This window comes from Lepisma saccharinum, chromosome 16 (assembly GCF_977018435.1).
Source record: "Lepisma saccharinum chromosome 16, izLepSacc3.1, whole genome shotgun sequence".
Classification (NCBI taxonomy): domain Eukaryota; kingdom Metazoa; phylum Arthropoda; class Insecta; order Zygentoma; family Lepismatidae; genus Lepisma; species Lepisma saccharinum.
In genome coordinates this window covers 38,958,086-38,979,075 of record NC_139244.1, presented here as the reverse complement: position 1 = coordinate 38,979,075, position 20,990 = coordinate 38,958,086, and the positions used below count along the sequence as shown (strand labels likewise).

The 20,990-nt window shown below is 35.9% G+C and overlaps 1 protein-coding gene across 2 annotated transcripts in view; it reads left to right on the top strand.

Moving 5' to 3' along the window:
- The window catches only part of GABA-B-R2 (gamma-aminobutyric acid type B receptor subunit 2), a 330,120-nt gene that overhangs the window by 283,813 nt on the left and 25,317 nt on the right, over nt 1-20,990 (top strand). The window contains exons 12-13 of one of the 2 annotated variants that reach the window (XM_083138018.1): nt 3,818-3,923; nt 6,536-6,638. In XM_083138018.1, coding sequence (XP_082994144.1) covers nt 3,818-3,923; nt 6,536-6,638 — 209 coding nt within the window. Of the gene's footprint in view, nt 1-3,817; nt 3,996-6,535; nt 6,639-20,990 lie in introns of both variants that reach the window. The other variant, XM_083138017.1, reaches the window with a different exon arrangement.

Sequence of the window (20,990 nt, the reverse complement as noted above, 5' to 3'; positions counted from 1 at the left end):
AATTTCATAGTTACATATGTCTTGCATTCTTGTTTTGCTTTTATTCTGCATATATTGTTATTGGTGTAGACCTGTTAATGATCTATTTAAAAAACAGAGAGAGACATAGTAGTCTAGTCAAATTAGAGTTTAACCTGGACATTCAAAAATATTAAACGAAACTTGCTGGAGCATGTACAGGGAGGTTATTTCAGTCGTTCACCGTCAGACCGTCGGCCGTCGAGCGCCTCCTTCATGCAACAGTTCCCGGCAAATTGACTTATAGGAAGTCCGTAACAGAAACCTCTTGCTTTCTAATGTTTCCACTTTTCACAATTACAGTTACAATTACAATTGAAATAAGCACGTACCTTGTCGCAAGGATGCTGGAAAAGGTGTCCTCCCAAATACAAATATTTCTGGCACCTTATTTCTGACATCTAATCCTAGATTAGACATCGCTACTTTATCCTCAGTTGTCGCGACAGCGCCGGCAGCTTATCGGGGGTCGGGGGAGTTGTCAGCCGCGAGAAGGCGCTTCATACTGAACAAACGCGACACCTGTCGCCAGTGATGCCAACCGTAGGGACATGTCCCTACGCATAGGGACTTTCACTATATTTCGCCCGCGTAGGGACAGATTTTACCAAATAAGGGAAAACGTAGGGACTTTTTTCAATCTTGGAAAACAACATTTTATTGTGCAAAGCTTACTCGCCAGTCAGTTGCACTTTCTTCGTGCTCGGTTTGGAATGAATGGATTAGTTTATCTGGATACTTTAGCGAGGAGGAGAAAAAAGAACTAACCAACAAATCTCCATCAGAATTTTGAAACATGTTATCGGTTACCAAGAACTTTCAAGGCAAGTTATTTTTTGAAAACATTTTCACTCTCGCGAAAATAGTGCTAACATTGCCACATTCTAACGCGGAAACGGAAAGAATATTTTCAATGTTAAGTGATACAAAAACAAATAAAAAGATAAATAAAATGGGACCAGAATTGTTTAAGACTGAAGGAAATACAGCATCACCAACCAACATCACTCTCTTGGCAGCAGCAGCATGTATGACTTCAAATAACATAATCAACAGTAAACGACTCAACGTTATTCATTAGGGGTGTGCGGGATCCCGAAAAGTCAGGACCGGGATCGGGAAAAAAAATTCCCGTCCCGATACCGACTTCGGGAAATGACTTCCCGACTTTTCGGGATCCCAAACAGTCGGGAAATAGCTACCGAATGGTCACTTTAAGAAGTCGTTAATTTTCGACGTTTTCTGCATTGTAAGTTTCTGTAACTTATCGGAAATTGTAAGTTTTTATTCTAGAAATGCCAAAACAATCACTTTAAGTGAAAAGCAAATTTTTTCGTCCCGACCCAAAAAATTCTGTCCCGCACACTCTTATTATTCATTAAGGCAAGAATTTACAATACCGGACCATTCTGTAATTTCTATGCTACGTCTTATACTCACGAAATAATTAGTCGTGATGATTTATCTCAAGTTAACATGTTGGGGTGAGGTAAAAAAAATTGGGTCATTAACGTGTATAAGTTGTAAAATAAGCTTTTTCATTCTCGCAATGATTCTCAGTATACAAGTATGGTAGCCATATTTGTTGATATGAACAATTGACGACGTTCGCAATTAGTTACGATGTCTACAGCGTTGCCACACTGTTGATTTCATACTTGGAGAGCATGGATCGTGTAAGAATGGCGGAAGAGAACAGTAAAAATGTTGTTAATGTTGTACAGATTGTTAGGTGGAGTGTGCAGGAGGATGGCCGTGGGCTAATTAATAAACTTATGGATTTCGGTATATTGCCGAAAGAAGGTGCTTACATGTGACAGCGACAATCACGATGTAGAAGAACATGTGGAGTGTGGACTGATTTGATTACAGGTAAGTTTGGTAATAGTGCATCGATCGTAAAAGTTCAGAATACGAAAATGGCATCTTCGATGATGAACGTTTGCCGTTAAAGTGCTACGAAAATAAGATTTTTTTTATCGGTTCGTAATCACAATTAACCCAAAACTATTCACGTATAGCCCCACTGACCATTCTCGGTAAGTTTAGGTTAAGTTAGGTTAGGCAAGGCAAACATAGTTAAAAATTTGGGGTCGAAAAACCATGCACAGGTAGCCCCACAAACGTTTGACGAATAGCCCCACGAACCATTCAGGTAAGGTTAGGTTAGGATAGGATAGGCAAACATAGTTAAAATTTGGGGTCGTAGTAATATCAGGAATGTATATTTAGTTTTTAAGTATTGGAAACACAAAATCTTCCAGTAAACAATGAGCAATCGTGCCGATCGCGGACCACTCAATTTCACTTATTTTGCAATTTCTACACGTGACCCCCAAATTTTAACTTCAAATTCGTGATTAGGAGGCCTCAATTAGTGAGTATGCGAAATATTACAAAAATCAGGGAGGGGTCCTGTATTGTAAATTCGCTCCTTCATTAATTGTGGAAGCACCGAGCAGAAAGATTTGGTAAGTAAATGTGTATATTTTATCTTCTGTTTTGCATGCTCATGAGGTGTTTTTTTTTTAGTCGCTTTACTTGGCGTAGGGACATTTGGTCAGTTGTAGGGACATTGCCGAAAAATGGTTAGCAACACTGTCGGCTACCAGACGTAGTGAGTGTACCGTACCCTCATGCACACTTCTGTTTGCGTTTATCAGTACGCGTGTTTTTTATACTGTTTTATTCATTTATTCAGTGCTAGTGCTTTATTGTGTGTTAATTGTTATTCATTCATTAGTTATGCCGCTAAACAAATATAGTCTTGAACAAAGAGTTTTTATGTACGATAATTACGTGAAAACGAATTCTTGCAGAAAAGTGGTCAGGCAATTACGAGAGACAGGATCTCTTGAACCTAAGAAACGTGTTGTATTGCTGTTGAAACATCTCTTATAACACAGGAGGTTAGTGATCATCATTATTATTACTTTTAAATATCATTTTACGCTTTCGGTTTGCTTTATTTGCCGGGATGCTCTCTTCCATTTCTGTCAAACTGAGGATAAAATAGCGATGTCTAATCCAAGATTAGATGTCAGAAATAAGGTGCCAGGAATATTTGTATTTGGGAATACACCTTTTCCAGCATCCTTGCGACAAGGTACGTGCTTATTTCAATTGTAATTGTAACTGTAATTGTGAAAAGTGGAAACATTACAAAGCAAGCGGTTTCTGTTACGGACTTCCTGTAAGTCAATTTGCCGGGAACTGTTGCATGAAGGAGGCGCTCGACGGCCGACGGTCTGACGGTGAACGACTGAAATAACCTCCCTGTAGTACTACTTGAGGTGTATTTCTCACAAAAAGTCCCGAAGAATCCCATTGCGGGTTTCGGAGATATGTCGTCATTAATATGGCCGCCGTCAGAATTTGTAGTGCAATATTTAAACGTGTATAACTTCTCACAGGATAGAGATAAAACCTTCTTTTTGAACCAAATGAAATAAATTCCATTGGGCAATTTAGCTAATATTTGTGAGCATGTTTTTAAATAGAAATGTTTTATATGTAACTATTTGTTTAAAAAATCTGCTGTATTATGTATAACTGTATGCATTAATGTCTGGAGCTAGTTGTGAAAGTAATGTTTCAGCATTAAACAATCCTGTATAAAGGAGATTTCAGACTTAAGCGACACGCTACACATGCTGCTTGGGAACGAGCCACTTGTCGCCTGTCGCTTCAATTTGAAATCTCCATAATACAGACAACGTCTAATCACATCTAAATTGCGTATATGTTTTTGTAACTGATATTATGAATATCGCTGACGAGCTTGCTTCTGCCCCCACAGGCTCTCGCCACGCGGCTAGGTGATGACGTAAGAGATCTCCTGGGTGGCGGCGACAGCATGGACAGGTTGACAGTTCCTCGGCAGGAGAGCCTTCTTAAGAAGGAAGGTAAAAAGCAGAAACGGGTACAATTCCGGAAGAGCTCTATAGGGAATGCACAAAGTGCAAAAGTTGATATGGGTAAATCGCAAATGAGATTTTTTTTAATTTCCTTCAGGTAAAATATGGCTAGCAAACTTAGAACAAAAAGAAACTTCTTTTCATTTTCTGCTTGAAGGGAAAAGTCAAATTTGACCTGCTTTTCCGTAGAGGACATTTGTTTATTTTATATATTATTATTATTATTTCGCTTGTGCTTATAGGTTCTTTTAGTACTATAAATTGAAGGGTTAGGATGATCTAATGATATGTCGATCGATAGACTAGTGAACATATGGCTTAATAATGACCTAGATAAAAACTTCACCAAGTTTCTAGGTAGTGTTGGTGCAGCGCCGGCCATAGGTGGATGCGGGGTCTGGAACATACAATATATGTGGGGTCTCTAACCACAGTTTTTAAAATACTGAAAACCTAGAGATTTGTTCCTAAAGAGCCTTGTACACGATCAAATAGTTCATGAGCAAGTCCTTGAATTGGACGCTTAAAAGGAAATGACGTCAGAGAGAGGCAGCGTCATTTTTCTCATTGGATCCAAGGTTCGGTAAAAGAATTTCTATTTAGGATTGGTTCTAATTAACACGATCCAAGTCTGACTGTCGACCAATCAGAGCACTTGCTATTGAAATCGATTATCAAAAAGCGACCTCTAGGTCAGGAATGCAGGTGTAATGGAGGCCACTTGAGATGTAAACAATGTATCACTTCACATTTTTAGAAGTCGATAACTATTCAACCGAGAGGAATAATGTTTCGTATTAATTGTTTTAGGTACAAAAGAGTGGCGCTGATTAAATACATACTTTATAGCGTTTACTGTACACGTATGGAAGAATATTTTAGTTTTTCTTCAATTGTAAACACCGTGCACTCACCATGTGGTGTAACTCGATGTGTCTTTCGTGCTGTATGTATTATACATTGTAATCGCAAAAGTAACCGAAATGTTCTAAGAAATGCTTTCGTTTTCGTACGTACTATCTGCTATAAGACTTTTTGAAGCATTTACTTAAATGTTGAAATGCTTCCGTCTAAATCGGACTCGAGAAAATACATCAACATCACACTTCTTTCGAGTATCTTCCTAATATGTCCTACTTCTTCCTTTGGAAATAAAAATAATATATATCTTCTATTTATTTATTTCCGACCTTAGATCATCCACATCGGGAATCGAACCCGGGTTGTGTGGCAGTCAGACACCCTACTGACTAGACTATAGCGGTTCAAAGTGGAATTTGAATCACTTTGTGTCTCCACCCAGTACCCCTTCATTACAAGGCGACAACGTTAGCACTACGCTATGGAGGATGCTTATTATTACATAGTATTGAATAAGCCTTTGTAGCACATATTAGTGCGTTTCTCTTGTATAGTAATAGAAGTTTCTGAATATTTTCTTGTAACATATCGCATAATTATCTCAACCCTTCAATTTTATTTTGAAATTTACGCACACAGTGCCTTAGAAGCGTATTTGATCATAGCGCATTATACATATATTTTATAGATCTTCACATGCATCTTCCTTTGTAAATTAATCTTGTATTCTTTCGCCTGACACACTGAGCATAAACATTTCATATCTATATAAATAGTGCAGTAGACATCTTAAACTTCTAGCAACTTCTAGTTTCGCTCCGAATCTTTCTTATATGGATATAAATATATTCACACTTGTAATTTTTGCACGTTTACAACACTTCAATAAGTAAAATTAACAATATATTGTAACCAGGAAAGTTATTTTTCAAGGAAAATTTAAGTGATAATCGCAAACTATAAGAAGATTTGAAAATAAAGTTTTTGTCTTCATAATATTTGTAGTACAAAAGATAGTATGTTCGTCTTGTGTATACATTCATGTTCTATATTAAGATCAATAGCCAATATTTCATTAAGTTATAAATAATTATAATATGTATATATTAAAAAATACTTTTTGTAATATTTTTATCTTAGTTCACATTTTTCTTATTTCTTTTGTATTTGGTTCAATTTAGATGCTCGATTCACAAATTTGATTGATTGGTGTGTGTGGAGGAAGTGAGGGTGCATGTGTGCGTGCATGTGGTGTTCAAAACGCAAATTGATTCCTAATATGTTTCTTTTCTAAGTCTGGAATCCTTGTGAGAGGATTTTCGAATGATAGAACTCATTAATAATATATTATTTAAGGACATAAAATATAGAAATATTAGTGTAACATTCTGCTTGAGATACAGTTCATAAGCACTTTCAAGTCATTTGCTTCGTGACTGTTTTGGAAAGCTTCAATTATCGTTCTGTACAATATAGCCTAAAGTTTTGATGAAGAATGAGCGATGTAATGTTTTTAGGAAAATTAAAAGAATGCACATTATATCCTAAGATATTTTTGGTATGTACTGTAATATGTGTGTGACATAAATATTATTATTTTTGAAAGAGATTACTAACGCTACGTTATAAACAAAGTTTCAGAAAATAATTAGTTTTGCTCTTGAATATGTTGTTAATTCTGAATATACATTTTGTTTATTGCTGCATTGTTTTAAAGGCTGTACACTTTTTTTCCGCAGCCCCTTCTGGCACAGAAACTACAGATATCAGCTCATTATGTTCACTAAACTCCTCGCAAGATGGTGAATATGTAAACCTCACAGTTGAAACTCCTTCACAAAGGTTAGTATAACATATGTTCTGGATAATATTGAAAACTACCTTCAAGTCTATTTTTCTAAGTATACAGTAATGCATGCTATGGAGTATTAAACCTAATTAATTCACAAACTTATGTGATGTGCATTAAATAAATTATTACGCTTACATAGTAGAGAAGAATTTAACTTGAGAGCATGCTTCAAATTTCAGAATTCCAGTTTTCTAAATTTTAACACTTACACTTTCAAACTCTTCAAAATTTTCACCTAGTTATTTTGTCAACTTTTCAAGATACACTATAACGCCTTCTACCAGAGAAAATACATTGTTTTCTCGAATTACTATATAGTACTAAAACATATATAAAATTTTCCTTATTTCAAATAACTTGTTTATATCTTCAATTATTAAAACAGTTTTTGTGAAAAGAAACTTTGATAATTGGATGTTTCTGCAAATATGATTCTTTCTAATCCCTACGGATACAAGCACGATATTTGTGTGACTTCAGACAATATTTTTTAAAGTTTTTTTATTGGTGTGTTACATAGATAACAAGTAATATTTTTGCTATTGTAAAATCTCTCAAGTTATCAGTAATTTTCTAACAAATAAGCAATTGTAAAGTCATTTCTGTGACATCTTCATATACATCGAATATGATGTAAAATTATTATATATTGTACAATACTCTATTTGTACATTTTACTGTGTGCCGTAAAGGCACAAGTATGTTGATTAATCAAAAAAATTAAGATATGTTATAAATCTTGTGAGGTATAGCCCATCATAGGTAAATTCCTAATGAAAAGTTGATTGCAATGACTGATTGGAAAATATATAATTCATTATTCCTACTGAAAAATTGATTGCAATGATTGATTGCCAAAAGAATAGTTCTTACCTTCTTACAATTACAATAATCAACTTCCTTATAACATGGTTGAAATTATTACTTGCACATATGCGTCAGAGGAATTGAATTATCAGTATCTCAATGAAATAAATTTATTATAAGATCATATTCATACTAAGGTATAATGCACCTTAGCATAGATACATATATTTCATGTAAAGCCAGTTTATATTACTCAATTAATTTTAATATGACAACTTACATATTTACAGTTTTATAACATAGAACGCATTTGCTTTTTGCATGAGCTGAGCATAGTGCCACTCATTGAATCAGCCATTTATATTATTTCAGGCATATTTATTAACCCTTGCATAATTTCATTTACTGAAAAAGAAGCAACTAATTCAAATAAATAAAACTTCTGTCTTCTCTTTACAATGGATGTTACTCTGTAACAAAAATTTCTTATGTAAATTATACAAGATCACTAACATACATGCTTAGAAACACACACATGCACATATATACATACATACATGTGATATTTCGTAAATCTATAATGCATGGTCCATGGCAGAGTGGTTAACACAGCATGCTACTATGCCAGGGGTCCCGAGTTTGAAACCCAGCCTGGGCATGGGTGTTCATGAGTGTCCCTTCATCATATCACTTACCCTCACCATCACAATTAGCCAAAGGTGGCATAAAAGTAATGCTAAATGACAAAAATAAAATAAAATATATATATATATATATATATATATATATATATATATATACTGCAGAGAAATTGCTTTATAAAATTCGTAACTTAAAATTGCCCTTAATAATATTAAATTATACAAAATTAAAGATTAAAATATTCAAGATTAAATTGTAGAAAATATATGCATATAAAGCATGTGGCACTGTAGTTTGTTAAAATTATGTTTGCACTGCAACTTTATTTCTGTTTATTTGTATGTAGACTATTGGCTTATGGCAGTTTAATAGTATTGAGTTCGGTCACTACTGTCCTTGGCACCAAGTGCATATTTTATTTGCATTTTAATGGAATGTAAATATCAGGTAATATCTTCTAAACTGAACATGCATAATATCATACTCATCTGTGCAAGTTTGAAATGGCTATTATTATACTGGTAAAACTTGTTACTGAATCCAAAACACAGTCATAAATGAGAGTGAGAGTGATATTCTCATTTCTTATCTTACAACCATATTGCTTTAGTTGATTCAGAGGTTTTACTTTGCAGTTTGTTTCTAATGTTTTAGTGAATGGACCTTTCTCTTCTCATGAATATGAAAGTCTTATTAACTATTCAAGTTATAGGGAGTAATGTTTCCTTTGCAATTCTGCAAATATAGTGGAACTTAAGAATATATTTGTTTTTATGCAGGGAACAAAGAAACTGTAAAAGTCGTGACATGTTAACTGTAAAATATTATTTGATAGGTTAGTTTTTTTATTATCTTGCAGCTTATTCATTACTGAGTAATTTTGAAGTAAAAAAAAATATGTACGATGATAATAAGTCCAGAAATGTTGTATGAACATATCTGGAGTTTATTAATTGAGTACTATGTCTAGTATATTTAGTTTGAAGGACATTAGAAGTTCTTGCATAGTGCTTGAAGGAGGAAAACATCATTTGCAATTAATAATTGCAGTATTTGTAAACTCACTAACTGTTTCTCCTAAATCAAAATTACTTCAATTTAGGCACTTACCTGTATTCTCATTACAAGTGCAAGCAACCAAGTGTTAATGTGAAGTGAATTTACAAGCAGTTCAGTTTGGAAGTGTTCCCACACTTATCTGTGTGTATGATAGCCATCAAGTGTCTTTATTTGTTGAAATGTCATGTAGTTATTTTGAGCATGGGCATGTCTTTTCTCTTTCTTTTCAATCAGGGCTGCAAGGACAGCTGGGGGCGTTCGCGAAGTCACATTGTAGCAGAGGTAGTAACAATGGAGCGCCATCGAAAGATAAGAAGGCTAAACATTGTGTGTGTTTGTGTATGTTCAAAGTCCTATGCTGTCCATCTCTTGCCTTTCTTCTCTTCTCAGTCTTTACTCTTTTTAACACTTCTAGGCGCTAACATCTCTTCATCGTTGTGTCCTTGTGAGGTACTTTTACAGTTAGCTGTTGTTGTGGCTACCATTGTTCAAGCTGGTTTTTCTTAACACACTATCTGATTTTGGTGACATTGTTCCAAAGTGTATTTGCATCTATGTAGTGTGAGTGTGGTGTCCGTCTCTTTGTCGTTTCCTGAATAAACATGTGTTCAATGTATCCAGTTAAAAATTTGGGATCATCATTGCACATAAGATTACTTAGTACAGGTAAAGGCAACTCCTTTTGTAAGACAATGGTATCAACAAGCTATATCTCCTTAAATAAATCTTCCTCTAGAGTTACAGTACATTCATACTTCTTCTTCAATAACACTCGAATTCCATGGATACAAAGCATAAACTAAACAGAAGCCGGAAATGAAGTAATCTGCAGTTTCTGATAATACGTATTAGAATTATACAAATCATTCTATCATCTTTGCAAATATATGCACCTTCCATGATATATCTCTTCTTCCATTAGGATGTCGATTATTTTTATATTTTCAAAGTCATTGTAATATTTCATCCACACCCAAAAGTTTTCAAATTTATTGCACATCATTATATTATTCTCGGTATATTAAAAAGGTTATTTCATAGCGTATACAAGTTTTTCTTCTCTTCATTAAATATAGAATTATATCAGCAGAATATATAAAAAATTAACTATAATAAGTAAATAATGCAAACAGAACAGACATCAGATCAAGCATTTTAATATTAAAAGTTATTTTCTGAAACATCCCTCAATAAATATAATCCTCTTTACTCACAAATTCCTTTTTTAATTAAAAAAGAAAGAGTAACTATAAACAATACACTAACATATTTAATTTAGCGTACAAACCTTTTTATTCAAATGTAACACATTCTTACTTCTTTGAGATTAAATTTGAAATCTATAATTTGGGCAATTTTAAAAAGAGTTTTTTATAATTTATGTTATATTATAAAAAATTAAAATATTGTGTGATAAAAGTAACATTCCAAACATCATAGAAACGAACTTGAGATAAATTACAGTTGTAAATTAATATATGTAGGATGTACTAAAAATAATTAAAGTTATGAAGTTTTCACAACATTGCAAGTAAGAAAGAAAACTCGTTGAATTTTTTAGTTAAAGTAAATACATGATTTTGTTACACAACAATTTTTTTCTAACTTCTATCCTTCAGTGACATATATACACAGATATTTATACCAATAGCACTTACATGAAATTTTCCAAAGTTTACATACATATGGATTCAAACGGAGTCTTAAAGCACATGATACAAATCAAATCTCAGATTTGTCCTTAATATTCAGATCTTTAAATTATAATGAACATATTGCACTATAAAGAATTGTGCACCAATTTTGGATAAAATATCTCCAATTGTCTTAATTTCCAAGTGTGCTTTAAGGTAAATTATTGTATCTAAATATTGATTGCTTTAAGGTAGAATATTGTATCTAAATATTGATTCCATTAAATATATACACTTTGTCTATATATTAGGAACTTTTGTTTGCACAAAAGCCATAGGATACATACATTTTAAAGTTGTTGTAGCAGTAGTAGTAGTAGTAGTATTGATGAAAACCATAAAACACATTTGAAATCAGTGACATAACACAGTACAATGCTTAAAACAGTGATTGGGGGTGCAGGAAGGGATATTTTATGGAGACAACAACATTTAATATACCTGTAAATACTATACAACTATATCTATTTGGGTTAACAATGTATTTATTTATTAGTCTCAATTGCTTTCTGTGGAAAATCCCCCCTCCCACGGCATTGTCACTTGTCCATGGATTGGACAGAGAAATTATCATACGATATATAAAATAAAATCTTCATTTACTTATTTATCTGAAATATCAAATATCAGTTCTTAACTTGTAATGCCACTGTGTACCAAAACCTCTTCATATATGATGTGTTTTCTGTTCATAAGTGTATGAGTCGACCCCTGTGGCGGAGTGGTTAGCACATCGTGCTACGACGCTAGTGGTCCTGGGTTCGAATCCTGGCCTGGGCATGGATGTTTCTGAGTGTTCATTCATCATATCATCCCTCATTTCCATCTTCGCAAATTAGCCAAATGTGGCACAATGAGCTAAGTAAAATAAAGCAAATCAAATCAAATCATAAATGTATGAAATAGTGATGATAGACCACATAACACTCTATAGCACATGGAACACAGACCTGCATGTAATGTGTCATTCGGTTGTTTTCCTTGGATTCCTAGCATCATTCAATTCGTAATCAGTTTCTTAAACTATATGTACACATAATATATGTGGAACGCTTAAAGCATGAATCATATTCTCTGTGAGAATGTGTATGTATTTGCATTGTATCTGTAATATACTCTAAATCTTTCTTCACTACAAATTTCCTGCTTTTCTTCCAATTGGTGCACGATCTTTTGCTTCAAGTTCATTACTCAAATTTTCTAATAACAATTAAAATTACAATTTAGATGTATTTGTTTGAAAACCCATAATATTTACATAACCCATGATAACTACAAATTTTGCATAATATTTAATCTTCCCTTGTGAGGCTGTAAAATAAGATATAACTAAGAGTGACAAATATCAAATAAATTGATCATGTACAATAATTATATGATATTCCATTGTATAATTAATTATAACTGTGAATTGAACACCCTCTGCAAACAAAATTCTCTTCCAGTTAAAGGAATTCTATTGGAAGGTAATTTCTGTCCCGTATAAATCCTAATGATACAGTTCTCTAGTACCACATCATGTAATTTCAGACTAATTGTTTACTATAGTTTGTATTGCAATTATTTTATTTGTTAAATTTAAGCACTTGCTAGTATTAGATAAAGATTTCATTTGATCAATTTTCTGCAGAAAATGTCGACCGACTACCTAGGGATAACATAATTTCAAACTGGAAATTTACACAGAGCAAATATACATATTACTTATTACCTGTTTGAAAATTTTTGTCCTGTAATATACGCATCCTCAATTTTCAAGAACTTTATTTTTGACTAACAGTAAATGTTATTTATATATTGAAATATAGCACAAACATCCGTTTGTAGCGACTGCAGCCATGATACTGTGTTGATAAACTTTTGGTATGTTATGTGTACGATATTCTTTGTGTATACAACAGAAAGAAATCACATGGGGTAAAGTCAGGTGTGCGAGCTTGGTGGCCAGGAAAGAAGAGCAGAGTCAATTTCAGAAGCAGTATACCGCGAGGGTCCCGGCCGAACTGGCCGTTTAGTAATGCACATGCAACCGGTCCACGAAAATTTCCTCTACCACTCAAGAATTGTTTTAACTGTATGTAGTGCTCGAACCACTTTTTGCAAAAATATGGAAAACAAAATCAATACCAGAAGATTGGAAAAGAGGTTTACTATAGTAAAAATACCTAAAAAGGGAGATATTACCAACTGCAATAACTGGAGAGACATAAGTAGAATTATTTTAAACCGAATTAAAGGATGTGTTGAGAAAAAGATCCGGAGAGAACAAGCAGGCTTTCGAAGCAACCGTTCCTGTATAGATCAGATAAATACACTGCGTATTAATATAGATCAGAGTATGGAATACTTCTCTAATCTGGACCTTATATTTGTGGACTTCCAGAAAGCATTTGACTCTGTAAATAGAATGAAAATGTGGACAATTGTAATGGAATGTGGCATTCCAGCATATATGATTGATCTTATTAAAAACTCCTATGATGTTGTGCAATACCAGTTATTTTAGAAGAAAGGCAAAGATGTATTTTATCACCAACAAAATTTCTGATGGTTAGTGATAAAGTAATGAAGAGGCTAACAAAAGGAAAAAGGAGAGGTATAAATTGGAGTCTCACCCAACAGCTAGAAGACTTGGACTTTGCAGATGATATTTGTCTGCTATCTCACACATACAATAATATGGAAAAGAAATTAGGATATTTGGATAAGGAAGGGAAAAGAGTTGGTTTAAAAATAAATAGTACAAAGACAAAATCATTAAGAACAAATATAAAAAAGATGGAAAATTTACACTTGAATGAGGAAAATAATGAAGAGGTTAAGGAGTTTACATATCTGGGGAGTTTGGTGACAAATACAGGGGGAACAGAATATGATGTTAGATCGAGAATTAGGAAAGCAAATGTGGCATTTATTCAGCTATATAAAGTTTGGAAAGCCAGGAAAAAACTAAGCTGCGAATTTTTAGAACTAATGTTAAGTCAGTTCTCCTTTATGGATGTGAAAGTAACAACGAAAATTACTAAAGGCCCACAGACATTCATAAATAGATGCCTAAGGAAACTTCTGGGAATATTATAACGATAAAATCTTGCCAATTATCAGGTAAATCAATTAATCATCGTAATAAGCAATAATATGCATTGGATTGTTGCTGTTCACCGGGACTTGGACGGCAGAGTGCGAAGGACTAGCCTGTTTCCCGAGAGAAGAGGCCGAGCCTCGGGTAAAGAAATATAAAAATACAACTTTGTTACCAATGGTCAGATTCAACTGAAATTAAAGACAGCCCAGCAGCAGATTATCATCGACGAAATCCCCAAAGCAGAATTTGATAGGAGATAAATTAAGCCCGATATTAAAGGTTAAACAGCTAGACTGAATAACAATAGCTACAGACTCCCTGGCACTGTCTTCGGAACGAACGTGCAGGTTACAATGGGCCTGGTCTTTGGCTAACCTCTACTCGAGGTGCTGCTCGAGAAGGGTCAAAGAACTCCAAATATACGGGCGAAGATAGCAGGACAAGAGCCTACGATTTGATGACAATTTAGCAACGCTTGGACAGAGAGGGTACCGTAACAGACCTTTTGAATAGCAAATAAATAGACGCGCAGAGAAGGGAAACCACCAGTTTTACTCAGATTTTCTTCGACGTGTTATCATCGTCAATCTCTCGAGAACCACCCGCGAAAGTATCCGCTTTGTGTCGCTCCGTTCCGTGTTGTGTTATTTCGCACGTATCTGTGTACTATCAATATGGAGTAGAGACAGAGAAAGGCCCTGCTGGGGGGCGTCTGACCCAGTTGCCACCTTGAAGATGCGGAGATCCTATCTTATCGCCCGGAAGCCATCTATTGACCACGCCGCAAACATCCACGACTTCACCACGAGGACTTCAGTCAGAGCCGACAAAGGTAAGCCGGAATGGACGTGAAAATGGATAAGCTTCGTTCGCCCCGTCGTGACATCCAATGAACTCGCTAATTACGTAAACATTACCAAGACATTGCTTATTACGGTGATTAAATTGCATCAACTATCATTTAACATGTAAAACCGTACAGCGTTCAATTATCCATTCATCCAAAGTATTTAACATTCAGATTGTACGACGCTATAAATTGTCAATATAATTATATATCAGTGATCCTTGTTAACCTCAAAATCAACAATATATAGATTAACATTCATTCAACAACAACAACTTAAAAGGAGTAGTGTTTTGTCGTACAGGTAAAGCTCCGACCGGAACATGTTTTTTCCGTAAATGCAAAAGTAAAATGTCAAATTAAGAACAGTTTAAATTAATGTAGCTAACTTTAAACATGCCGCCGAACTATTATTGTATTAATTACTCATGTCTATTGGATTGCCGAGAAATGAATGCGAGTGTGACTGTGAGAATGAAAGGGGCAATGATGTAATGTTTATGCATGTGCTCTTTTATAGAAATTACAGTGTATATATATAGAACTCACCCTGTGGTGTGATTTGTTCTACCCTATGTAATCTCTTGGGCTCCAACTGATGGCACTTACCCTGGGACAAAAGGTAAATAGGTTGTTAATGATTGCCTTTTGTTTATGTGTTTAATTGTTTTGTGGGTTTGACCTTACCCTCGTAACGTAGAATCAAAATGACGTCAGGCACGTTAAATAAATATTCGACGTCGCGTTACGTTATAAAAGATGGCGCCCGAACAGGGACATGTAGGTTCGACGAGTAATTCCGAACATGGCGACATGTAGGTTCGATGTGTAATCCCGAACATGATGACATGTATGTTCGATGAGTAATTCCGAACAAGTGACATGTATATTCGACGAGTAAGCCCGAACATTCGACGTGTAGGTCCGAGTAGGCCCGAATATTAAATAAGTGTCGATAGAAGGATGGAAGTTATTAATAGTCGCAAAAATGAGTTTATTGTGCCATAATTATTCAGCTATAGAGCTATGTGCCTACATGCCTTCGACAGGAACCAAGAGATTGATAGAGGTAGAAAATCAAATATTAATCACTTATTGCAGTTAAAAAAATACCACGCAGGACACCTAGAGTATGAAGCGTTTAGTTCTTTGTGTTGCTATAATCAGTAATTTTCTAGTTTAGAGTATTTAAGTGTATTTACGCATAGTTAGCATGTGAATTGAGTATTTAATTGTTTGTGCAATATATATAGTGGGCGTGAAGTAACAATGGTTAAAGTAATTTACATAGCGAGAGATTTTGGATTTTTATGCGGCGATAAGGATAAAGCATCGATCAAGGATGGTAAGGGGGGAGACGCAAAACCCCGTAGGGTCTATTTATGAAAAAGAAAAGAGAAATTTATATCTCGCTGCGAGAACGCATCGAATCCAAGGAAGAAGAGAGAGAGAATAACGACCGAGGAGAAGGGTGATGGAGAGAATAACTCGACAAAGGAAGAAGATTGAAGAAATGGACAATCTAAAGGAAGGAGAGGAAGTGACGTTACTGGAAGGCGACCAGGGAGGAGAAAGCAACCGTGCTCCGGAGAATACCGTTATCCCTGAAAGTGAGCAGCCAACGGCAGTGTTACCAACCCAAGGCACCATGGATGTTCAAGCGATAATGGCGCTCTTCACTACGATGATGAAGCAACAAGAAGAAGAGAAAGAACGTCGAAAAGAGGAGAAAGAAAGGAAGAGAAAATTGGAAGAAGAAGAGAAAGAGGAGAAGAGAAAATTGGAAGAACAAGAGAAAGAACGTCGAAAAGAGGAGAAAGAAAGGAAGAGGAAATTGGAAGAAGAAGAGAAAGAACGTCGAAAAAGGAGAAAGAAAGGAAGAGAAAATTGGAAGAAGAAGAGAAAGAGGAGAAGAGAAAATTGGAAGAACAAGAGAAAGAACGTCGAAAAGAGGAGAAAGAAAGGAAGAGGAAATTGGAAGAAGAAGAGAAAGAAAAGCAAAAAGAATTGCGAAGAAGAGAGAAAGAACAACAACACCGAGAGATGATGGATCAGTTTCTACAAGCATTAAAAAAGAATGATGAGAAAATAGAAAAAGCCCAAGAAGAGTGTGTTGAAAGACATCGTGATAACTCAAAAGACATTGAGAACCTGGAAAAAACGGTGGAAACTGAAGTCAGGCAGATCCATGAACACCTGGCACACCTGGGAGAGAAGATAGAAGAAAAGAAGAATGACGTAGAAAAGAGAATAGAAGAGGAATTCCGAATGGTTGATCGTCGACTTGCAGCGGATTCCAGAATGGTGGAAGAAAGATTTGGACAAATCGAAACAAAGATGACCTCGGAAGAACAGCAATGGAGGAAGATAAAAAACATGACGCAAGACTTACGCCAAGACGTCACACGAATCAAAGAAACGATGCAGAGAGAGACTTCTTCAATCGTTATTACGTCACCACGAACGAGGAACGAGGAAGACCAGCGAGAAACAACGCCCCTGGCGACATTAGCGCAGCAACCATCTCGATCGGGGAGTCAAGCCACAGGCGATGACGTCATGGAGCAGGATAGCAGTTGCTCGCGAGTCCACTCCGTGGTACAGACCAGTGTAGCCACCTCGGAAATAGGCAGGCGTGCCATCTTCTCGAAGTTTTCACTGGACAACTTTATGATTTTCGACCAAGAGAAGACAGAAACTTTGCCATCCACGTTTCTTCAAGAATTCAAAAGAGATTGCATTTTATATGGGATTCACGAAGAGGACCACCTGAAGCTCATCCAGAAACTTCTTCGCGGTTCCGCACGCATTTGGTTAGACCACCAGGTACCAGCGTTCAAGACCTTTAGCACCTTCGAAAAAGCTTTCATTGAACAATTTCAGTGCAGATCATTGGTAGAGAGGAAGGTTACCCAGTTAAGAAACAAGCGGTACGACGTCAACGGAAAGCTCACATACGAACAGTTTTTTTCTGGCAGAGGGTGAATGAATTCCGTTCGCTTAAGCCCGGAACCGAAGTGATAGAAATCCTCACGGCCATCAGAGCTATGTACCCGAGCTACGTACAGAGACAGCTTACAGGAGATGTGTTAGAAAATTTTGACCGAATGTCGCTTATCCTTGAAGACATGGATTTGCTGAAGGAGAACGAAAAACATCGATGGGAAGATCAATCAAGCAGAAGAGGGAATAATAATTTTGATAGGAAGAGAGGAGAAAATTTTCCACGAGTGCAAATGGCGACTACACGCAATACATACAATGGACGTCGACAACAATTCAATCGACAAGAACAATCGCAGTACAGTCCTCCAAGACAGCGAGACAGGGATACCAAACGCTCGAATCGAGGAAACTACCGTGGAGGCGGAAAGAACACAAACGCAGGTTACCGAGGGCGTGGCGACATACGATTTTCACGCGGGGAGGAAGACAATCGTATGGAAGAAGGCAGAACACAAGCTATTCATTTAGTAAGAACCGCCTACAACAATGAGAAGCAAGAGACTGACGAGCAATGGTCTCAACCATCAACGAGTAGGGGACTCAATCCCAACGCGCCAGATTACCAGTAGAGCCTTTAAACTTGTAAATTATTCCGCATACTAGTGTAAATAAGTTAACACAATTATGATATTATTATTATTATTAATATTCAAAAAAAAAATGAGAACTTATATATATATATATATCTATATACATATCAATATCTGAGCATATATCATGTTATGTTTATGCCAACATTAATAACGTATTATTTATATTCTTATTACCCAGAATAGATATTATTTAGTAAAGAAACATGTATTTTAAATGGTTTGAATTGATGATAAGAAATATTTTATGTAATAACTCAATAATTCTGAACTATATCTCAAAGAGTGAATTTTCATCATAACTTAGAGTGTGAATGTAGTAAGTTTACATATGTATATGCATACATAATAGGATAATTCTCATAAGTGTTAGCAAGGTGTTTGTTTAAATGACCAATGTTACAGAGTCAAGAACTGAAAATGAATGTTGAGTAATCCTGCAATTTTATGTTTGGTTAATGTTAAATGTAATAATGTAAATTAATTGAAAAGTGCAATTTAGTCTATAGAGAAAGACAACTATATATTCCAGGGTTCGAGTCCCTATTCGAGCGCCTATGTGTAATAATTAGGCAAGATTTAACGTTAATTATTAATTGTGTTTTGATGAATTTCTCCTTCGCATATAATCTTAAGCTCAGAAAAAATTCATGTGTAAGGAGAGGGGAATGTTATAACGATAAAATCTTGCCAATTATCAGGTAAATCAATTAATCATCGTAATAAGCAATAATATGCATTGGATTGTTGCTGTTCACCGGGACTTGGACGGCAGAGTGCGAAGGACTAGCCTGTTTCCCGAGAGAAGAGGCCGAGCCTCGGGTAAAGAAATATAAAAATACAACTTTGTTACCAATGGTCAGATTCAACTGAAATTAAAGACAGCCCAGCAGCAGATTATCATCGACGAAATCCCCAAAGCAGAATTTGATAGGAGATAAATTAAGCCCGATATTAAAGGTTAAACAGCTAGACTGAATAACAATAGCTACAGACTCCCTGGCACTGTCTTCGGAACGAACGTGCAGGTTACAATGGGCCTGGTCTTTGGCTAACCTCTACTCGAGGTGCTGCTCGAGAAGGGTCAAAGAACTCCAAATATACGGGCGAAGATAGCAGGACAAGAGCCTACGATTTGATGACAATTTAGCAACGCTTGGACAGAGAGGGTACCGTAACAGACCTTTTGAATAGCAAATAAATAGACGCGCAGAGAAGGGAAACCACCAGTTTTACTCAGATTTTCTTCGACGTGTTATCATCGTCAATCTCTCGAGAACCACCCGCGAAAGTATCCGCTTTGTGTCGCTCCGTTCCGTGTTGTGTTATTTCGCACGTATCTGTGTACTATCAATATGGAGTAGAGACAGAGAAAGGCCCTGCTGGGGGGCGTCTGACCCAGTTGCCACCTTGAAGATGCGGAGATCCTATCTTATCGCCCGGAAGCCATCTATTGACCACGCCGCAAACATCCACGACTTCACCACGAGGACTTCAGTCAGAGCCGACAAAGGTAAGCCGGAATGGACGTGAAAATGGATAAGCTTCGTTCGCCCCGTCGTGACATCCAATGAACTCGCTAATTACGTAAACATTACCAAGACATTGCTTATTACGGTGATTAAATTGCATCAACTATCATTTAACATGTAAAACCGTACAGCGTTCAATTATCCATTCATCCAAAGTATTTAACATTCAGATTGTACGACGCTATAAATTGTCAATATAATTATATATCAGTGATCCTTGTTAACCTCAAAATCAACAATATATAGATTAACATTCATTCAACAACAACAACTTAAAAGGAGTAGTGTTTTGTCGTACAGGTAAAGCTCCGACCGGAACATGTTTTTTCCGTAAATGCAAAAGTAAAATGTCAAATTAAGAACAGTTTAAATTAATGTAGCTAACTTTAAACATGCCGCCGAACTATTATTGTATTAATTACTCATGTCTATTGGATTGCCGAGAAATGAATGCGAGTGTGACTGTGAGAATGAAAGGGGCAATGATGTAATGTTTATGCATGTGCTCTTTTATAGAAATTACAGTGTATATATATAGAACTCACCCTGTGGTGTGATTTGTTCTACCCTATGTAATCTCTTGGGCTCCAACTGATGGCACTTACCCTGGGACAAAAGGTAAATAGGTTGTTAATGATTGCCTTTTGTTTATGTGTTTAATTGTTTTGTGGGTTTGACCTTACCCTCGTAACGTAGAATCAAAATGACGTCAGGCACGTTAAATAAATATTCGACGTCGCGTTACGTTATAATATATTGGCCAGATATTATCTCAAATGAAGATCTATGGAAATGTACACAAGAGGAACCGGTGGCAATGCAGATGAAAAGAAGAAAGTGGAAGTGGATTGGCCACACATTGAGGAAAGATCCACCGGCAATAGAAAGACAAGCATTGAGCTGAAACCCACAAGGACAACGTAGGAGAGGAAGGCCAAGAATTAGTTGGAGAAGGACAATAGAGCAAGAAATATGGAAAGCAGGAAAGACCTGGAACGAGATAAGGAAGATGGCTGGAAACAGAGTCCGTTGGCGATGCTTCGTTGAGGCCCTATGCTCCGTAGCGGAGTAACAGGAAAT